This window comes from Azolla caroliniana, unplaced genomic scaffold, assembly GCF_043228905.1.
Source record: "Azolla caroliniana isolate FFs.n. ecotype wild unplaced genomic scaffold, voAzoCaro1.0.p SCAF_2, whole genome shotgun sequence".
NCBI classification, from domain to species: Eukaryota; Viridiplantae; Streptophyta; class Polypodiopsida; order Salviniales; family Salviniaceae; genus Azolla; species Azolla caroliniana.
In genome coordinates, this window is record NW_028230437.1 from 3,628,698 (window position 1) to 3,650,633 (window position 21,936).

At 46.9% G+C, this 21,936-nt stretch overlaps 1 protein-coding gene across 1 annotated transcript; it reads right to left on the bottom strand.

Annotated features, from left to right (window-relative positions):
* Positions 1-19,538: 19,538 nt before the first annotated feature.
* LOC147867116 (uncharacterized) lies at positions 19,539-20,411 on the bottom strand. Its single transcript, XM_087314881.1, has one exon. It carries the CDS (start codon positions 20,361-20,363, stop codon positions 19,812-19,814), a length of 552 nt encoding a protein of 183 aa, XP_087171007.1. The 5' UTR covers positions 20,364-20,411; the 3' UTR covers positions 19,539-19,811.
* Between the last annotated feature and the right edge of the window lie 1,525 nt (positions 20,412-21,936).

Below are 21,936 nucleotides of genomic sequence, written 5' to 3' on the forward strand. Positions count from 1 at the left end.
GGAGCCAAAATGGTACCGGCCAGTATACTATGCCAGCCGAAAGCTATCCCAAGCAGAACGAAACTACTCTACCACGGAACAGGAAGCCCTAGGGATGATCTATAGTGTGACAAAGTTTCGGCATTATTTATTGGGAAGGAAGTTTTCCTTCCATGTAGATCATTCGGCACTCCTTTACCTGGTGTCCAAAGCGTCACTCACCGGCAAATTGGCCCGGTGGACCTTACTGTTACAGGAGTTCGAGTTTGAAATATTCCACCGACCCGGTATACAGCATGCCGTGGCGGATTACTTAAGCCAATTAGAGTCCGGAGAGACGGGAGACGGAGTACCAGATGAGTTTCCGGATGCAAAGCTGTTTCGAGTCACTACGGAGACGGCAGTAGATGAGACGGTGGCACAGGAAGACAAATGGCTCACAAATATGCACCAGTTGCTGAGCACAGGACTGCCTCAGGAAGAGATGAACCGGGACGAACGGAAACACCTGGCGGTGCAAAGCTGACATTTCTGCTTACTGCAAGACACACTGTACCACAAGGGCGCGGACGGCATATGGAGACGGGCGGTGCGCAGCGATGAAAAGGAACTGATACTGAGGGAAGCCCACTGCGGAGTTGCCGGAGGTCACTATGCCGGAGATGCGACGGCCAGGAAAATATGGCAAAGTGGCCTATGGTGGCCAACGACATTAAGAGATGCGGTACAATATGCAAAAGAATGTGACCTATGCCAGAGAATGGGCCAGCCAACGGAGCAGGCTCGTATGCCACACCAGCCGGTACTACCACTCGAGCCATTCCAGAAGTGGGGGCTGGACTTTGTGGGACTGTTCAAGCCACCGGCAATGAGAATGGGTAATCGATACGTCATCGTCGCGACGGATTACTGCACGAATTGGGTGGAGGCCAAAGCATTAAGGGACAACACCGTTGCGTCAACGGCGAAGTTTCTATATGAGTACATCTGGTGCCATTACGGATGCCCAATTGAATTAATAAGCGACCAAGGGGGGCACTTTCTCGGCCAAGTAGTGGAAAGCCTTACGACATTCTATGCCGTTGTCCACAAACGGAGCACACCTTACTATCCACAAGCGAACGTTTAGCGGAATCAATGAACAAGACGCTCCAGAATATCCTCCGGAAGATCGTCAACGAAAACCGAACGGATTGGGATACAAAGCTACATAGCGCGCTTTGGGCATACCGGACGGCATACAAGACGAGCATCCGAACAACACCGTTCCGGTTAGCGTTCGGACTAGAGGAAGTAATGCCGGTGGAATTCCAAGTACCCAGCTTACGGATCCAGCTACGGGAATGGCTGAATGAGAAGGAGTCGGAGGCAATACGGTTGACAACGCTGTGTGAACTCAAGGAACAACGACTGGCCAGCATCCTGCACTTAGAATTGGAGCAATGGCGACGGAAAGCATTTGTCGACCGGCATAGGAAAGGGAACGAAAAAATGTTCGCAATCGGCAAACCGGTGTTAGTATTTCAGACCCGGATGGGCAAGATGCCAGGTAAACTACGGTTTAGATGGACCGGACCGTATTGGCTAACACGGGAGTATAATGGGTCCTACCAGTTAGGGACACTTGCCGGCGAAGTGCTAGGCAAATGGGTCAACGGATTCCGGTTGAAGCCATATAGAGGACCGATACCTAAGAACCCATTTGAGCAGAGGACTGACACCAGTGAGGGAAACGGCAACCACCAAGACAGCAGAGAAGGCGAGCCGGTAACTGGGGAAAATGAGGCCGATAAGGGTCCGAGAGGACTAACGGACAAGTAACGTCACACTAAATTAAATTATTGTAAAAAACAAAAAAAAAAAAACAATCATGCAAAAGCGAGGAATGAATGGATGAAAGAGCGAGGAGCGAAAAGGTACGTAGTGGGCATTTAAAGCACCACCACAGGACATAATGCTATTTTAGTACACGGCATGCACACACTCGAAAAAGGCGCCAGAATGCACAGACAAAAACCACTGCGCGTAGAGACCCTTTACTTTCGCGAACCCAGGAGCACAGAAGCACCAAGACGTTGCAAGATCATAAGACGAGAACCTGCGCACAGAGAAACCCCGCCTTCTGAACTCTCTCTCTCTCAACCTCACTCTCATCACCATCCAACCTCGCCACCGCAATCCGACCTCGACACAGAAATGGACCCACAAACGCTGTCGGAAGCCGCCAAGACATGGCTAAAGCAACACGGGCTCGAGGGCTTCTTGATGATGATGGAAGTACCGCCACACAAAGAAGCCGACAAAGTGATCAAAGAAATCGACACAGAGGTCATAACGGCAGAGGCGATTCGAGCGTTAACAAGCCTTCCGGAGGGAGGCATACTCACGATCGACAATCCAACCCCGGAGCAACTCATCAGGTATTTTGGTGAGTACTCTCTAGCCAGCAAGGGCTACCGGACACAGGGCGGCGGAGATATACTGTTCCGCGAGATTGCTCGTGTGCTCCACGAATACGGCCACGTGTACCCTAGACCCCCTGTCATGCCGCAGAACCGGGCAGGGATGATCATCGCCACCTATGGAGGGATCAAGGTGGATTGGCCAGTATTGATCGCAAACGGGTTGTGTGCGGCGATCGAGATCGTCAGAGGCAAAGACGGCAAAGAAGGCCGAGACGGACGGAGGATATGGCACGCTGTAACGCAGTGGCTCACCTTGCTTGTGCCACCCGTCCAACCCGTCCAGTCCAAGAAGCGAGGAAGAGTGGCGGACGGCACCCCAAAGATGGCTTCCAAACGACAACAGTTGTTGGCTTCTAAGGCCAGTAAGGGAAAGGCGGCGGATGTAGAACAGGCGGCAGCCGGAAGCGCCCAACGGAGGCGCAGGAGGAACCACCGGCACGGCCCGTAAAGGTTACACTCCGCCGATCGGTGAATAAAGAAGCGGACCCCTTGGCGGCAAAACTCAATGCCGGGGCTCAGGAAGAGGAAATAGAGGAGGAGCCTACGGAGCACCTCCAGCGACGGTCGTCAGCAAGGACCGTTGAGGCAGCCGGGAAACGTTCGGAAGACTACCACGCCAAGGAAGGAAGGAAGGAACCATACTAAGACTACCACGCCAAGGAAGGAACTGGAACCGGTGCGCATGGCACCGGAATCAGAAGGCCCGGCACCACCGGGAACTCCGGCAAGTCCCATTCTGCCAGAGCCAGAAAGGTCAATGCAGCCTCCCTCGGCCAGCCACGAAGAAGCGCAAGGGGAACCTGAATAGCAGGGTGGTCCACGGACAGAAACGGAACTGCAACTCGGCGCAACCAGGCGGGACCACCCATCTACAAGTGACCCCATCTGTCAAACCTCTGTGCAAGCACAACAAGGCACCGGTAGCCTTTGGCTCCGGTGGATAGGCGAACAGATAGCCGGAGCAGTGGGGTACATTGAGGCGGAAGAAAGAGCGCAAAGCGAACGGTTGCTCGTCACAACCGAACAACTAGAGACGGCCCGGTCCAGAATCCGGTGCCTTGAAAAAGACTTGGATCAGGTCACGACGGAGATGGCCAAAATGGCCTTAACGACAACACAGATCCATTCACCGGTGACTCCGGTAAGTGTACAGAATAAAGAAACGGATCGACCTGTACATAGCAATAAAACCCCGGCAACGGAAACTGTTCCGGCGAGAGATGCGGCGCAAGACCAGGAGCTTGCGGAATTGAGAGATGAACTTGCTGCACAAGAAGCGCTAAGGAGCCGCGCACGGGAATTGAAGACAGCGGTCGAAGCCGAATTAAAGAAGACTGCTGAGAACCTCCGCCGGGCAGAGGAGAGCCTCTGGAAAGGCCATCAAGCGTACGACCGGCTAAAGGAGGAGAAAGACAAAGTGCTGCAGGAAAAGGACAAGCTGCGGAAAACGGCGGAAACAGAGATTGAACGACTAAAGGAAGAGCTCCGCCAGTAGAAGGACCGCAAGGACCGGGCCCGTCGACAGATCAACGCACGGCTCAAGCAAAAGACAGGTGATTTTGAGCACCTGCACCGGGACTACAAACGGCTGGAAACGGAGCATAAGGAACGGATAGCCGAGCTCCAACAGGAAGTTGATCGGGCCGCGACGGCGATCGCCGACGAACGTGCGGAAAATACAAGACGCTTGGACGAGGCGGAGAAGGTCCGGATGGAGCTCCAGAGGTAGCAGCAGGAAGATAAACAAAGAGCGTCAACAGTATTGCAGAAATTACAAAGTACATATCAAAGGCAATTGACGCATTACAAGGCGCAGGCGGAAGACAACGTCAAAATCATCAAGCAACTGAAGGAGGAACGGCAAGCAGCGGAAACCAAATCGCAATTGGGAACGAGCCGGATTCAGTCCATCCTCCGGGCATGGCTGAATCAGACAAAACACTTGATTGATGAAAGCTCCGTAAAATGGTGGACAAAGTGGGCACAAAACGCGGCGGAACTCCAGTTGCTACGGGCAGATGTGGCAAACCGGCGGAAGGAAGGAGATGATTGTTATACGTTGACTTTTGAGGACTTCATCGCCATACGGGACGAGCTGGCCGACGACTTCCAAGTCTTGGCGGATGAACAGCTGGCGCAGGTCAGGCAGCTCATAGCTCAGCTAGACGATGATAGGTTGGACGCTCAAATCCAGTTTGAAAGCTACGAGCGGTCCCGGGTTCGGGAAGAAAAAGCACGGGAAGCGGCAACGGTGAACCTTAGTGATGAGGAACCGTCGTCGGCTGAGGGTTAGTCGGGAACCAGTCAACCGGAGACCACTACGACGAAGGGAGCAACGACGGAGACGCCGGTGTCAAGGCAACAAACGGAGGAGCAGCCGCAGCAGCCATCAATGGACCCGTTGCAGCAGACATCAACAAAGCAGCAACAACAACAACAACAACAACAACCACTTCCAGATGAACCATTGGAGCCCCTCGAACAAAGTATTTTGGATATTCTGGACGAAGAATAGCAAGTGTCGGTTGTGGATTCGACGTACAAGGTACTGTCCCACGGGCGTGCCATGTGTTACCGGCCGGCAAAGGAGTCCAGAGTGGGAAACAGAGAGTTATTTAAGTAATAGGAATGTGGTTGTAATTAAGCTATGAGTGTGGACGGACGGACCGGAATAGGTATGCCGTTCCGGATCCGGACTGATCCTAAACAGGTGCGGATGGCACCGTTTTGTAATACAGACCGGAAACCTATTTAAAGGCCCGGATACAATGTAATCAATAACGGTTAATTAATGAAAGCTTAGCGTTGTTATCTCTCTATGTTAATTGTCGTTCTGTCTTAATTGTTATATCTTACGCGTGTGATTATGAAAGACGATCATGCTTAGTAACTTAATTAAGCCGGAGTAAGCGTTGAGTCTAATCCGGTTGCCGTAACACCCTTTGGTGAAGTGTCTTCCGTAGACACCCTGTGTTAGGCCATTGTCCAGCCCTAAGAGTTAAAACACACAGTACATTGTGTTGTGTTAACCATATGAAAACTCATGTGGACTTGTATATATTGTAGAGTCTAGTGTATAGTACATTCGAGAATATTCTAGTCGTTAGTATATTCTAGAATTATTCTGGGGTATATTCTAAACGAGTATATTCTCGAGATACTTCTCGAGTATATTCTAGAGATATTCAATCTCGGAAATTGTATAAATACTTGTAACATCCTTGGTCCCTTTCAAGGGATTCAACACCAGTCATTCACACATCAATCTAGTGTTCTCGTTTCTCCCCATCTTCTCTCCTTCATCTTTATCATTGTCTTCATTCTCTTGAGTCATTCCTAGTGTCTTGAGTTCCATGCTCATAGCCCCATCGTCCGTGCTTCTTCCCAGTTCGCACTTGGTGTGTCTGAGACAGTTTGAATTCCTTCCAACTAGAAGCATCACCCATCTTCGTCATCGCCCTTGCTTCTAGAGTTACCATAATCATTGTCCTTGCTTTCGGAGTTACCGTCATCAACATCCTTGTCTTCGACGTCATCATTTTTAGCACCTCTTCGCCCAACCATCGTCATCTTCAACACTACTTGTCATCATTTTTAGGTATCATTTTGCATCATGGTTTTCATGAGGAGTGCTTTCGATTGCTCACCTTCCCAGTTTTGGTGGGGGTCACAACCACTCACTTTCCTGGTGGGGATCGGATCATTGCTTGCTTGCACTGCATTTTCGTTATAGTTCAAGTCTCGCGCCACTTTCTGTTGACGATGACTGATTTCAATCGCTCACCTTCTAGTTTCGATGGGGGTCACAATCGCTCACTTTCCTGGTGGGGATCGCGTGGGTTTCTCGCTAGCGCTACCATTTGTGTCGTGTCTTGGGTCAACCCCGACTATTTACCCTCTCATAATAGAAGAAGTCAAGTTGACCACTTCACTTGCACTCCTTTGCCCGTTGTTGTTCCAGTTCTCGGTGAGGCCCACATGGTCGCTCAAGTCTATTCGTGTTCAGTTCTCGGTGAGGGTTGCATGGTCGCACACATCCGTTCATGTTCTAGTTCTTGGTGAGGGACGCATGGTTGCTCACATCCGTTCGTGTTCCAGTTCTCGATGAGGGTTGCATGGTCGCTCACGCCCGTTTGTGTTTTCAATGAGAACCGCACATGGTCGCTCACATTGTAGTTCCCAATGAGGGTCACACATGGTTGCTCATGTCCGTTCGTGTTCCAGTTCTTGGCGAGGGCCGCATGGTCGCTCATGCTCGTTCGTGTTTAGTTCTCGGTGAGGGCCGCATGGTCGCTCATGTCCGTTCATGTTCTAGTTCTAGGTCAGTCATTGAAGGGAGACCGGAAACTACAATGTCATGATGCTAGCCAAAACTCAAGGACCAATTATATACATAATTGTATACTAGATATGTTGGTTAACCCATAATGCTTGATTATAAGATGGTCATGTCAAGAGCTCGAATCTTCACATTATCCCCCCTCCTACACCGCCTTCCCAAATCGGCCGCCGGTTTGTGGGGATGTTGGTGATGAAAATCTTGGACCCCCTCCGGGGCATTTTGTAAATTTTCCAATGGTTCCCACGTGGTGTCAAACATGGGACATGGGGTAACCCGTCCACAAGACGAGGTATTGCAAGTGTCGACGGTGCCAACATGAGTCCAGGATTTGGTCAACCTCATACTCCTCCCCTGTCATCAATTGCAGAGGTGGTGGTGGTGGGGCCTGACGTCCTAGGAGTTGCGAAGCATAATGGGGTTCGAGGGGTTCGAGGAGGGAGACATGAAAAACATCGTGAATCTGGAAGTGGGATGGAAGGGTGAGCCGAAAGGCGACATGATTGATGCACTCGATGATACGGAATGGTCCCAACTTCTTGTAATCAAGTTTCGCACATGGACGAGTAGTAAAGATGTGTCGGCATAACAACCAGACCATGTCTCCAACGACAAAGCTATTGGCCTGCTTCTTGTATCGTTCACTAGCGAGACTAAGCTCCAAGGATAAACCATGATGTAGCTCTTCTAAAATGCATGCACAATCCTCCGCCGAAGGGTTCACGGAAGTGGTAGGAAGGAAAATGTTGAAGCGAGGATGTAACCCATAGTTTGCAAAGAACGGAGTGACGCCAGTCAATGCATGGAGAGAATTATTGTAGGCAAATTCCGCGAGTGAAAGTAAGTTGACCCAATCATCTTGTTGGTAACTAACCGAGCACCGAAGATACTGCTCAAGGATTTGGTTGACACGCTCCATCTTGACGGGAACTCAACGCTCCTTATGTCCAACTCTCGGCCACAACCGAGCTTCTTTTCATACGCAGAAAACGGGAAACAAATGCACGACACAAAGGAGAGAAAAATATACACAGGATGTTTACGTGGAAAACCCCAAACTAGGGGAAAAACCACGGCAGCCCACAGGCTGCAAACTGTCACTATGTAAGAATGTACAAAACAGTGAGTTCACGGAGGCAACGACCTCGGACTCACGATCTTCGCCACAGGCGGCGGTTACAACAGAGGCAACGACCTCTTTCTCTCTCTCTCTCTCTCTATACACAGTTACGCGTTCTCACTTCTTCTTGCACCAACAAGTGAATGACAACCATAACTAAAAGTTTGCCCTAAGTCATATTTATACTAATATGACTTTTCGGCTATTTACAAATATAGTCTCGATGGACTCTCAGAAACATATTTACGAATATGTCTCTTCATCCGGTTCATACTGGGTCTGTATCATCCGGCTCTCCGTAGCCGTGTACTCCTCATCCGGTCTTCACCGGGTCTGTATCATCCGGCTCTCCGTAGCCGGGTACTCCTCATCCGGTCTTCACCGGGTCTGTATCATCCGGATCTCCGTAGCCGGGTACTCCTCATCCGATCTTCACCGGGTCTGTATCATCCGGCTCTCCGTAGCCGGGTACTCCTCATCCGGTCTTCACCGGGTCTGTATCATCCGGCTCTCCGTAGCCGGGTACTCCTCATCCGGTCTTCACCGGGTCTGTATCATCCGGCTCTCCGTAGCCGGGTCCACCTCATACGGTTTCGGCCTCGGCCTATCGGCCTCAGCCAAGCCTGTTCATCGGCATTGTTCTTCTCCCTTCCCATCCGGAGGGACCTGTCTCCCAACACATCTGACCATCAGTTTGGGGGGTGATACGCGGAGGACAACTTGACAGAGATGCCTAAAGTTTGGAGCAGGCGCTGCCAGAAGTGAGAGACAAACTGGGGTCCGCGATCGGAGATGACATCATCAGGGAGTCCATGCAAGTGTACCACATTGTTGATTAGAAGATGCACCATTCCTTCTCCGGAAATGGTTTTGGAGCATGGAGTGAAGTGAACCATCTTCATAAACTGATCGACAACGACCAACACCGAGTCATAGCTATTGACCAAGGGTAGATCAGTTATGAGGTTCATAGAGATAGAGGCCCAGGGACGACGGTTGCATGGAAGCGACTGGAGTAAGCCGTATGGCTGATGATGAGTGACTTTGGAGCGAGCACAAACCTCACAACTCTTGATGTATTCTTTGACCAACTTCCATGGTTGTGGCCACCAATATCCCCGAGAGATTAGCTCGAGGGTTTTTACGACCCCAAAATGACCTGCATGTGGGTCATCGTGGCATTCTCGCAACACCCAGGTGCGACATTGGCCCTCTGGGACGTATAAGAGATGATCTCGGAATAGCAAACCCTCTTGTATGCTAAAGGTGTCAAGATCCTTCCTTTTGTTTGCCTTGGAGGGGTTTTGTAGACTATCTCGAATCTCATTGGCGAACGCATCGGTTGTGGATGCATCGGTGATTTGTTGGAGTAATGAATCATCCTGCAACATACAAGTGGCAAAAAGATGCAATTGGTCGAGTTTCAGCAAACGTCTAGATTGTTGAGCATAGGCAGCATCCCCAGGGCAGAGTGCAAGGTTAGCTCGACAAGAAAGGGCATCGGCCTTCCCATGTTTGCCACCAGGTCGAAATACGATCTCAAAATCGTAGTTGGCGAGAAATGTCGACCAACGGGCCTACCTTCGATTCAAAGTACGAGTGGTGGAAAAATAAACTAAATTTTTATGATCAGTCACTACCTGGACACGATGTTGTGCGCCGCCAAATAAGGTCGCCATTCTTCAAAGGCAGCAATGATAGTAGCAAGCTCCTTGTCGTATATGGGACAATTGATTTCGGAGGCCATGAATTTCCAGGAGTAGTATCCACTGGGTGCATTAGGTTGGTGTCATCTGCCTGGGATAAGATGCCGCCAATGGCGAAGTCAGAGGCATCGATTTCGACTTGAAAAGGTTTTGTGGGATCAACATGTAGCAACACCAAGGCAGTGATGAATGAGTGTTTGAGTGAGTCGAACGCATTTTGTGCCTCCGAGGTCCATAAAAAAGGAGTACCTTTATGAGTGAGGGCGATAAGAGGTTGTGCTAGGGTGGAAAACCCCTTGATGAATCGACGGTAAAAATTCGCGAAGTAGAGGAAGGATTACACATCTTTAAGTCAACTTGGAGTCGGCCAAGCCCGAATGACAGAGACCTTCTTCATATCCATGGTGATGCCAATGGGCGAGATAATGTAGCCTAGAAATTCGATCGAGGTACGGTCGAACTCGCATTTCTCGCCTTTGGCATAAAGGTCATGCTCGCGAAGTTTGGCAAGAACTAATCGGACTTGGCGAGTGTGCTCCTCCATGTTTGGCGAGAAAATGAGAATATCATCGAGGTAAATGACAACAAAATGATCATGATATTCCCGGAATATATCGTTCATCATATGTTGAAAAATTGTTGGGGCATTAATAAGACCAAAAGGCATTACCTTGTATTCGAAATGCGCATACTGTGTTCGGAATGCAACTTTCCATTCATCCCCTGGCTTGATGCGTACTAGATTGTACGCTCAACGCAAATCAACTTTGGAGAAGACACGCGCAACTCAGAGTCGATCAAGGAGTTTGGGGATCATAGGTAGCGGATATCAGTTGCGCACAGTGAGTTTGTTGAGACCTCGGTAGTCGACGCATAAGTGTAGAGAGCCATCCTTCTTCTTCACGAATAAAATGGGGGCCCCGGCCGGCGACTTAGAAGGTTGAATAAATCCTTTCTCGAGGTTCTCATCGAGATACACATGAAGGGCCTTCAGCTCTAGTGCACAGACAACGCATATAGAGGATGGTATCAGAGCGGTTTGGTAGCTCGATCTAGCCCATCCGTGTATGTTGTGCCCCACGCCGACGTTCAAGAAGAACCGGCTCATCGTTATCGTAGTGCAGCTATATAGCTTGTATTCAAGAGAGAAGAAGAAGAAGAAAATCTACATCGAACACCATGAATACTCAAATGGGGAGTGCTCTCCCTAGCGAGAAGTTGGATCGAAACAACTTCGCATCTTGGGAGTACAAGATGCACCAATACCTTGTCGGCCAAGGCAATTGGAGCTACATCAAAGGAGCACAAGAAAACCGGCCCGACTCGAAAGACGCCGACTATGCAACATGGGAGCAAGCAGCGAGTCGAGTAATGTATTGCTTGGCAACATGTGTTCATGATCACATGCTCAGCTACATTTGAGGAGCCACGATGCAAAAGGAAGCATGGGAGAATCTAAGGAAGATATTTGCCGCCAATACAACGGCACGAAAGCTTCAACCCCGCCAAGAGTTGAACAACATCCAACAACGGGATATGTCCATCACAAGCTACACCTTGAAGATCAAGGAACTTTGTGATGCACTCAGCTCGATAAGCATCAATGTGGAGGATGACGAAATGGTGCAAATATGCCTCGGTGGCCTTGCACCACGGTTCGGCACGATGCGAACCGCCGTACTAGCACGAGAGAATCCGCCCTCCTTTGATCTTCAATCCATGTTGTTGGTCAAAGAAAATCATGTTCAAACAAGGAGCAACATCTCAGAAGGCCACATGCTCTACACGCATTCGGACAGAGGAAGAGGACGCGACCGTGCAAGAAGGATTCAGCCAAGGACGAGGCGGACGAGGCCCAACTTACGAAAACAACTCGCAATTTTGGCATCAAGACGGAAGCCATCGAGAAACCTTCGGAAGAAGAGGGAGCTTCCATTCCGGTCCTAGCCAAGAAACCTCGATCGAATGCGGTTATTGCAGAAAAATCGGCCACCATGAAGAAGAGTGCCAAAAGAAGAAGCGCGAGTCGGCTTCCACAAGCCGACAACTCACTAATTACGCCACCAACTCCGACTATGAAGGTCATGGCGGAATGTTTGCAATGAGACATAGAGCAAATTCTATGTCAACCTCTACTTCGACTAATGCCTCCAATCCGGAACATGTATGGTTCGTCGACTCCTGTGCTTCGAATCATATGATGTCCAATCAAGAATGGTTCAAAGACCTTCAAGAGTCGGATCGACCCAGTTATGTCGAGACCGGAGACAACACCACTCATCTGATTTAGCATGTTGGCAATGTCCCATTCGGGAAAGAAGGTGAACAAACTTGCATAAAAAATGTCTTACATGTACCCACCATAACGAAGAATTTGGTCTCAGTCAGCCAAATTGTGGAGCAAGGGATGCAAGTTCGATTCAACCAAGGAGGTTAATTCATCGAGAAAAAGGCCGACTAATTGCTCGTGGTCGAAGGGAAGGCCAAATGTTTATCCTCGAAGCGAACGAGGTAAAATCGGCCATGTTTGCAAAGGGCCTCAAACCCGACACCAACATAGAACTATGGCATAAATGAATTGGCCATATCAATCTCAACAAACTCAAGGCGATACAATCGAAAGGAGTCGTCATCAGGCTCCCAACCTTCAAAGAGAAAGAGATTGAAGGAAAGCATGCCAATTCGGCAAGCAACATCGGCACCTATTCCCGAAGGAGAGGAACGTAAGCAAAGCCCTATTGGACGTAGTTGAATCGGATGTGTGGGGACCGGCACAGACGACTACGTTTGGAGGATGTCGGTACTATGTTACCTTCATTGATGACTTCTCTAGATACACATGGATCTTCCCCATGAGGATGAAGAGCAAAGTGTTTACAAACTTCCAAAAATTCAAAAGCGAAATTGAAAAGACAACTAGACGTCATGTACGATGTCTTCGGTTAGAGGGAGGAAAGGAATACTTCTCCAATGTGTTCACAGCATACCTTCGACAAGAAGGAATTCAGCGAGAATTCACTTGCCGACACACACCGCAACAAAATGGTTTAGCCGAACGCAAGAATTGGCACATCCTCGAAGTAGCAAGGGCCATACTAAATGAGAAGCATATGCCCAAGTCATATTGGGCAGAAGCTGCAAATACCGCCGTCTACCTCATGAACCTTTGCACAACATCCAGAGTGCACGAGGTCACCCCGCACGAGAAATACTATGGGAAGAAGCCGGATCTATCCCATTTAAGGATATTCGGCTCCATTGCATACGTGCACATTCCCGATGAGAAGCGGCAAAAGCTTGACCCAAAATCAGAGAAGTGCATCCTCGTGGGGTACTCACTAGAGCAAAAGGGATACAAGTGCTTCAACCCCTCTACTCGGAAGACTCGTGTATGTCGGTATGTTGTCTTTGACGCATCGATATCATGGTACAAACCTGAGCCGACTCCTCCCAAACCATCTACGAACAACCTCGACAACACAAAAAATGACGATCAACTAAGGTCAATACTCGAAGAGAGTCCGATCTCAACCAGATTGAGCGGACCACAAGAGCCTCCGAGCAACCAAAGCACATATCGGCCAAGTCCACAGATGGACAAAGGGAAGGCCAAAATGCCGGAATTTGAAGACGATCACTTCGACGGCAACGAATCGACTCATCCACTCGATAGTGAGTTCGATGGCCTTGATGTGTCTCTTACGAGGTCCCCCGGAGTTGAGAAAGCACTCACATCAGCAAATGAGAAACTCCATCACTCCACCCGAGAGAAGAATCCGGTTAGCCGATTCAGCTACAACGACTATATGGCATACCACTATGCCTTTATGATGAAGGTTGCAGCAATGCGAGAATCAAAGAGCTTTGCCGAAGCCGCTAAAGATCCGCGATGGGTCGAAGAGATGAACGAGGAGATGCAAGCTCTCAGCAAGAATGAGACATGGGATCTCGTCCCTCACTCACCACATAAGAAGGTGACGGGAACTTGTCGTTCCTTATGCTCAACGCTCGGCCACAACCAAGCTTAGATCATGCACAGAAAACGGGAAATAAATGCACAACACAAAGGAGAGAAAAGGTACACAGGATGTTTACGTGGAAAACCCAAACTAAGGGCAAAACCACGGCAACCCACAGGCTGCAAACTATCACTATGTTGGAATGTACAAACAATGAGTTCACGGAGGCAACGACCTCGTGCTCACGATCTTCGCCACAGGCGGCGGTTACAACAGAGGCAACAACCTCTTTCTCTCTCTCTCTCTGTACACTGTTACGCGCTCTAATCTCACACAGACAAGAAATAATAATAACAACAATATCTAAAAGTTTGCCCTAAGTCATATTTATACTAATATGACTTTTCGGCTATTTACAAATATAGCCTCGATGGACTCTCAGAAACATATTTATGAATATGTCTCTTCATCCGGTTCTCACCAGGTCTGTACCATCCGGCTCTCCGTAGCCGGGTACTCCTCATCCGGTTCACACCGGGTCTGCACCATCCGGCTCTCCGTTGTGAACCGGATGAGGAGTACTCGGCTACGGAGAGCCGGATGGTGCAGACCCGGTATGAACCGGATGAGGAGTACCCGGCTACGGAGAGCCGGATGGTGCAGACCCGGTGTGAACCGGATGAGGAGTACCCGGCTACGGAGAGTCGGATGGTACAGACCCGGTGAGAACCGGATGAAGAGACATATTCGTAAATATGTTTCTGAGAGTCCATCGAGACTATGAGACTATATTTGTAAATAGCCGAAAAGTCATATTAGTATAAATATGACTTAGGGCAAACTTTTAGTAGAGTTTTTTGTCATTCCTGTTTTGCACGAGATTAGAGCGTGTAACAGTGTACAGAGAGAGAGAGAGAGAGAAAGAGGTTGTTGCCTCTGTTGTAACCGCCGCCTGTGGTGAAGATCGTGAGCACGAGGTCGTTGCCTCCGTGAACTCACTGTTTGTACACATTCTTCTAACGTTCAATGGCTTGAATTCTAAAAATACTTTTACACTCATCAAGTATGTTTTGTTGACGACGTTCTTCATCTCATATAAGCCTGATAGCTTCTGCCACATCATAGGCATTTGTGTCATTCGCCACATGTAGAAGGACACTCACATTGACGCATTGTCAAATTGTGGCCACCGCCTTTTTGTTAAGAAGTTTCGATTCCGACTCTAATACCCCTTGTGGGTATTTTTGCTCTGTCGATTTGCTTGTATAGGTTTTTTACTATGAGAAGGTCCTCCATCTTTATCTTTGAGTCCGCATAGTTCTGAGAGTTTAGAACTATAATGCCTGGGAAACTGCTCACACCTCCATCCATCTTCAACTTTGTTCTGATACCAGTTTGTTGAATTCAAATCGAATGTTCATGAGAAAGTTATGCCGAGAATACACAACTCGGAATGAGAAACAACAACAAAATGAACAAGATGCACAGTGTTTAACGTGGAAACCCTAACCGGGAAAAAACCACGGGAGAAACAGAGATCCACTAAACAAGCGAATACAGAAAACGGTTACAATCTTCTCTGATGCACACAGAGGATAACCCGCTTAGGGTGCTTAGCAAGTTCATTGAACTTTGCTGCCGCTCTCTCTTCTCTGTCACACTCAACAACAAAGGTTCACAACTATTTTGTTTTACACTCACTATGTTTGCCCTAAGTATATTTATACTTATACACCGTATAGGCTATTTACAAATGTTGCCACTACTACTGTCATTCCTATTATAACAATAATAGTTATTCAGCCGACTGATCGACTAGTCAACTCCAGTGTCAACTGTCTAGTTGGCCTTGTCTTCGACCATCCAGTCAGCCCAACTAGTTGGTCATGTCTTCGACTTAGACTGTCCTACTTTCGACTCCCCCAATCGACTCTTCATGTCTTTGAATGTCAGTACTCGGCCCGACCAGTCGGCTGCTCCCATAGGAGGGACATATTCCTAACATGATGTTCCCACTCCGATCCCAATCTACTACGACAACATCAATAGCATGCAGCTGGCAAAGAACCCCATTTTCCATGCTCGCATGAAGCAAATAGAAGTGCATTATCACTTTGTGTGCTAGTGGGTCTTGAGTGGTGATGTTGAACTCTGGTATGTTTCAATGGATCGGTTGGTGGTCGACATCTTCACCAAGGCGCTCGGATCAAACAAGTTGTAGCACTTTTCAGAGATGCTTGGGTTACAACATCTCCACGTGCTGCCCTTGAGGGGGAGAATAGGTGGATCAACAAGCGGAGAGCAACAAAAGAAAGCCGAATTAGATGCGGAATCGACTGAAGAGTTGGAACAGGCAACAAAAGAGACAGAGTCGACCGAAAAAAAAGACGAGAACCAGAACATGGTATGATGTGGTAAAGCGCCTAGAAAAGGAAGAAGAATTGGAGACAACCAATTCGGACAAGAGAGCGAACGAATCGGAGGCAACTGATTCGGTCAAGTAGTTCAATTCGAATGAGTTGAATCACATAAAGGCTGAGCAAGCGAGAGGGCAATTGAAGTCGATGCTGACACGGAGGAGCCGACGGGTCGAGAAGCGTCAATATCACAATAACAAGGGAGCTGAGATGGGCCTGATGAGCGGACAAGCCAATCGAGGAGGTCGAGATGCGAGGGACCGGACGAGTCGAGGAGCATTAGCAAGGCGTGAAGATGCTAGGAGGAGCTAGAGACAAGGATCGGCGGATGCTGACATAAAAGATCGACCTGAACGTGAGCTTGAGGGAGAGTGTTGCATGAGAAAGCTCAACGTGGGCCAACCAACAACCGGCTAGTTGGCCGGACTAAGAGATGGCCAACGAATGAAGGAAGGATAGAGAAATCTGACCTGAAAATCGAGGCTGAGGCCAGTTGACAGCGATGAGCAGTAGGGTTGGTCGACGGGCCAGACATATAGTGACCACCGACGTTTGACTGAGCGAACAGACGATGACAAAGCCGGCCGCCGAAAGGCGATGCCTGTAAAGACAGTTAGGATAGCTGGTTGGATAGCCAACAATCGTCGGACAACCATCAGATAGCGACCACCGGCGCATGGAGAAAAATAGGCGGTCAGACAACCGGTCGAATAGAGAGATGGTCAAAGAAATGGGGGACAGAACCAGCTGGACATAGAGACAGATAGACAGTCCTAGAGCCGACTGACGGATAACGACGGGCGATGTACGCCGATGGAGATGGCGATGGACAGAGATCAAGAGGGAAGACGGAGACAAACAAAAGTACTCCGCTCAACATCTGAAGTAAAGAAGGAGAAAATCAAGAAAGAAGAAGAAGAAGAGGAAAGACGAAGAAGAGGATAGAAGAAGAAGAAGAGATAAAGAGAGAAGACGAAGAAGAAAAAGGTGACGAAGAAGAAGAAGAAGGAAGAGCAAAGGTAGAGAGGAGAGAATGGGTAAAGCCATGAGATGAAGTTCGAGATTACATAGGAAAGGAAAAAAAGCGGAGGTTGTCATAGATGAGCATGTCAAGAAAATGAAGAATTCGACGACAAAAGAGGAAGAAGAAAGCAAGGAAAGAAAGTAGAAGAAAAAGAAAGGGGTAGAAAACGAAATTTCCAAAACAAGAGGGCATACAACTAAATTTGATAAGGCCATATGATAAAATTTCAAAAATGTGAGGGTAAAAAATGAAAATTTCAAAGACCAAGGGGTACAAAACATTAAACTGCAGAATACACATACACGCAACGACTTTACAACCCATGCAGTAGCGGACGAGCCGATTGGTGTGTGATCCAACTGAGAGATGTGTTGACCGAATGAGAAGGTTTGGGTCAAGAAAACCTCTGATCGAAGTTATCGATCGTGGAGCTGTGATCAGGTCGAGGGATTTTCGACCAACGAGACGACCGATAGAGTTCTGGTTTATAAAAGTTGACATGGCAATTGGGTTCACCTTGCAATGCATTGTCCCACAGGCATGCCATCTGTTACTCATAGGAGTGTATGGGGCGGTGTAAGGGACAAACGCAATAAAGGGGTTCTGATATATGCGTAATGTATACGAGTGTGAGTGAGGATACATATATATGTATGAACACATCCACAATTATGTGCATGTTAACAAGAATGTAACAATCTTCTTTTGTAATAGTCATATTATGCAACTGTTACATTATGTACTATATAAACCCCTTATCGGGCATGTAATGCATATATAATTTTTCCCTCTAATTTTCTATGTGTCTCTTTCTCTCTCTCCCTCTCCCTCACGTGTAAACCCCTTGGGTGGAGCTGTTCTTGGCTCCACCCCCCACCCATCAACAACCATTCAAGGCACATACCGGAGGATTTTTGGTTTTGTGTGGAGTGGATATCATGATGTGGGCATGAGGAAGGTGGGAATGCAATAAGGAAATGTCTAAAATATATGAGAAAAGCAAGGGGAAGAAAAAGGGGCCATAAATATATAATGGCCTAGTGGTTAGAGCCATGACTTAGTAGATGCTAGAAGGATTATATGAAATCGTGTCCACCAAATAGGTTCATCTAGAGGAATTAAGTGATAAGGGACACAATGGGCAATTAGATGGGTTTGACTTTGTATTGCACCTCATCTACTATAGTTCAAATTTAATTCAATTACTATTAAAGAGAGAGACTATTTGTGTGTGAGTGAGAGAATCTATATGAGACAATCCAAGTCTCTCGAAAAGAAACGGGAGGTCAAAGGGTTTCGATGTAGGTGTGGCCCATGGTCCGGATGTAGAAACTACCCCAACCATGGCATCTAGGCGGTGTAGATCACGTTTCCTTATTTTCTTAATTGGTTCTACACCATGTCGAGTTGCTTTAAAACCCGACAACTGAGGGCGTTTGGTTCTTCTTTGGTTTTCTACTTCATCAAGGAAGAGGACGAGTGGTTCATGTGTGTCCACATTCATCGTCTTCCCTTGTCCATGAAAAACTTCATTGGCTACATGTAGGTGAATATTAGAAAAGTTATTGTTAATATTTTGTAGTTTATTCTCTCTATGTTGTTTTAGCTCTAAGATATATCTACCTAACTTCTTTATATCTAGAGCATCTAATAGTTTGGAGAGGGTGGGAGAAGGTCTGAGTATGTCTTGGTATTTTTCCCTTATCTTGGCGTAAGTTGGACACTTGCATGTAAAGTGGTACTCACCTCTATTTCTATGTGACATAATCTACATATCCGTTCCTCTCTAGGAACCCCATTAGTACAACCATTCTCAATATCAAGTTGGTGAGATGATATTCGAAGTTATCCAATGGCAACCCTTAGTGCATTTGGTAAGAATGTATCTAGATATTTTAGTCGTGTAATAAAACCTAACTTAGAGAAGTGGATGAAGTGTTCCTTATAGTACAACATTTTAGATGGGAGTGACTCTAATGGGGTGATCCATTTATAGAGAGTGTAAATTTGCCATATTTCTTGGCGTATTAATTTATTACAGTCCTCATGAGAGATTAAAATTTGCAAGAAGCCAACTCACCATCATGCTATACCAAGAGCTAGTATATCCGGACTCATAAAGTGATTGAGATGCCTCAAAAGCACATGGTGAAGGTTTTTCTCGCTATCTAAATACTATCTACAACGTTGAAAATACAACCGATACCAAACATCTGAGGATTGATGTGGACTTGGAGAAGGTTTTCGAGGTTGGTAAACTAGTGATTTACATTAGGAGACATTTGGATTTCTTCACATTGTAATTTGAAACCCGATTTTTTCGGTTAGGGTAGAGTGGAAACATGTGGTTTGATAGGTCTCACCATACCCCATCTTGTTAGCCATCTAGTGGGACATATATTAGTGGCTTCATTCTCGATTTAAAAAACAAATGTATTTAAAGGGAAGAGGTCTATTCCAATGTTCAATACGCCATTATTTATTGTTGCACATTCACATGCTTAAACAAAAGAAATGAGAATCCTCGAATATGGAACACAATCATCTTGCATGTATAGTGAAACATTGTGTAACATAATTTATCATCATTGAAATGAAACTAGCCATTGATCTTTGCACGGTTTTGTAGGATCCACGATATTAAGTTTCATTATTAATAAATAAATAAATAAATCTTCCTACATATAGGAAGACAATGCATTCACCAATTCATATTAATTGGTATGAAAGAAAGAGTTTCCTAAAGCCATGTATTTTTTTATCAATCCCAGAAATGAGGAAGATAATTCAAGCATCTATAATTTAGAGCCACCAAAGGCGAGTTTTATAGAATTTTGTGACCTTGGCAGTTGAGTTGCCAGTAGGTGGCGTAAAATTGAAGTTGTTGGCGATAGTGTAGCCATACACGCCACGAAAGTCACCAGTGCCACCTGTCACGGCTAATTCGAAGGGTTGTCCACTACCAAAGTCGGCCTCACCTTGTGTGGTGAAAGTGCCCTTGAGACCCCCTTTCTTGGGATTAACGTAATGCACAACGGTGTTGACAACAAAAATGGTGGCATTGACAGTGTTGGAGGTCACCACAGAGGTGCCGCGAATGACGCCCAATACTTGGGAGGTTGGGTTTCCTGTCTTGGTCAATGTGTAGTTATAAACCACTTGAAGGCCAACACCAGTGAATGTGCCTTTGGCCGGAGGAACAGCTGCTGAGACCATCCCAAACTCATTCACCCCAAGTTGTTGTTGTGTGTAGTACTTCAATACCACCTTCTTTTTTGCTGCAACACATGCTGCCATTAGAAGCACCATGAGTACCATCATGTTCATGTAGGAAACGTTATATCTAGACGCCATTGCTATACGTATTGAGATGAATTCTAAGTACTGATGATGAGGTTTTCAAGAGAGATATGGAATGACCTTTGCAAGGATTTGGCTAGCTTTAAATACAACATGTAGAAGCTTAGTTTAATTGTATGCCATGCTTACTTTTGTGAGCATGAAATGATATTTTAATTTCATCGTGACACGATCATGGAAGTAAAGTTCCGAAGGCATGCATGGCAATATTGTCATGATGAATTTCATGTATTCCAAGTTGACCATTCAATAATATGACTAGTTAGTTCCAATTTAATTTTCCATTCAATATTAAAGTGCATCTTAAATCACCATTACAAGCATCACGATTTCCCCAAACATCATTTAATGTAAAAGGAATAAAGAATTTAAGTACAAATATTTTATCCTAAACAACTTTTGAGAATATTAAAGAGGCAACTCTCTCCAAGATGGTCTGGTTCATCGTTTCAGCTAGCCCGTTTAACATTGGCATCTTTGGCACGATATATTCAAGCCGGATTCCCTTTTACCGACAGTTCTCCTCGAACTGCCCCTGGTATTCACTGCCATTGTCCGTTCGGACCACCTTCAAGTTCCATCCAGTTCTCTCTTGGCTCTCACCTGGAACACCTTGAAGACACTCAATACTTGATCCTTCGTCTTTTGCACGTAAGCCCACAACTTATGACTATAATCATTTATGAAGGTTACGAAGTACTGTCTACCGGAATGAGACCTTGCATCTATATAGCACACATCGGTCTATACAAGTTCGAAGGCAGTTTTCCTCTACATCAAAGGCCTAGATCAAAAGGTGGCTCTATTTCATTTGTCGGCCAAGCAGACGACACATTTGTCCAAATGCACATTCTTCACCTCCGGCAAGAGTTGTTTTCCGGCCAGCATCTCCATATCCTTCTAACTCATGTGAGATAGCCTCATATGCCACAACTCTCCAGTTGTGTCGGCTGTCGCATTTACCTCATTTCGGCTCAGTAGTACATGCATCACATATAATGTATTTTACTTCTTGAACCGAACCACGATCAAGTTCCCTCTGCAGAATCTCCATGTGCCATTTCGGAAATGACCGCTATAACCTTCGTCATCGAGCTGTCCAACCGATATTAGATTCAATAAAATCCTTTCGAGTCATAATGTGAGTGTCATGATCCTTTCGATGCATGATGTGAGTACTATCATGACACCCTCCACACTTGTTCGAGAGACTTGGGCATTAACCAATGTAAGACCCAAGAGAAGGACAATGGCAGTGAGGAAGCAAGGGCCAACGTAGATGCGTGCGACAGAGAGATAGCCAAAGAGATGGCTATGGACAAGATGGCAAAAGCAAAAGCCGATAAAGATGAGAATCCCTCCACACAGGTTCCGGAGAGTTCTGCAATTATGCTCGAGAACCAACATAAGACCAGAGATGGAAGGTGGCGGTGAGGAAGCGAAGGTCAAAGCTAATACATATGATGAAGAGGTCAAACAAAGCACAATAGTGCATGATGAGGGCCAAACGAATGAAGTGAATTCGAAGGGCATTCTATAGGATTTGATCACAATATCTAACTCGAAA

Bases quoted from the DNA above. Each gene is read 5' to 3' on its own strand.
- LOC147867116 (XM_087314881.1), bottom strand. From the start codon at position 20,363: ATGGCGTCTAGATATAACGTTTCCTACATGAACATGATGGTACTCATG.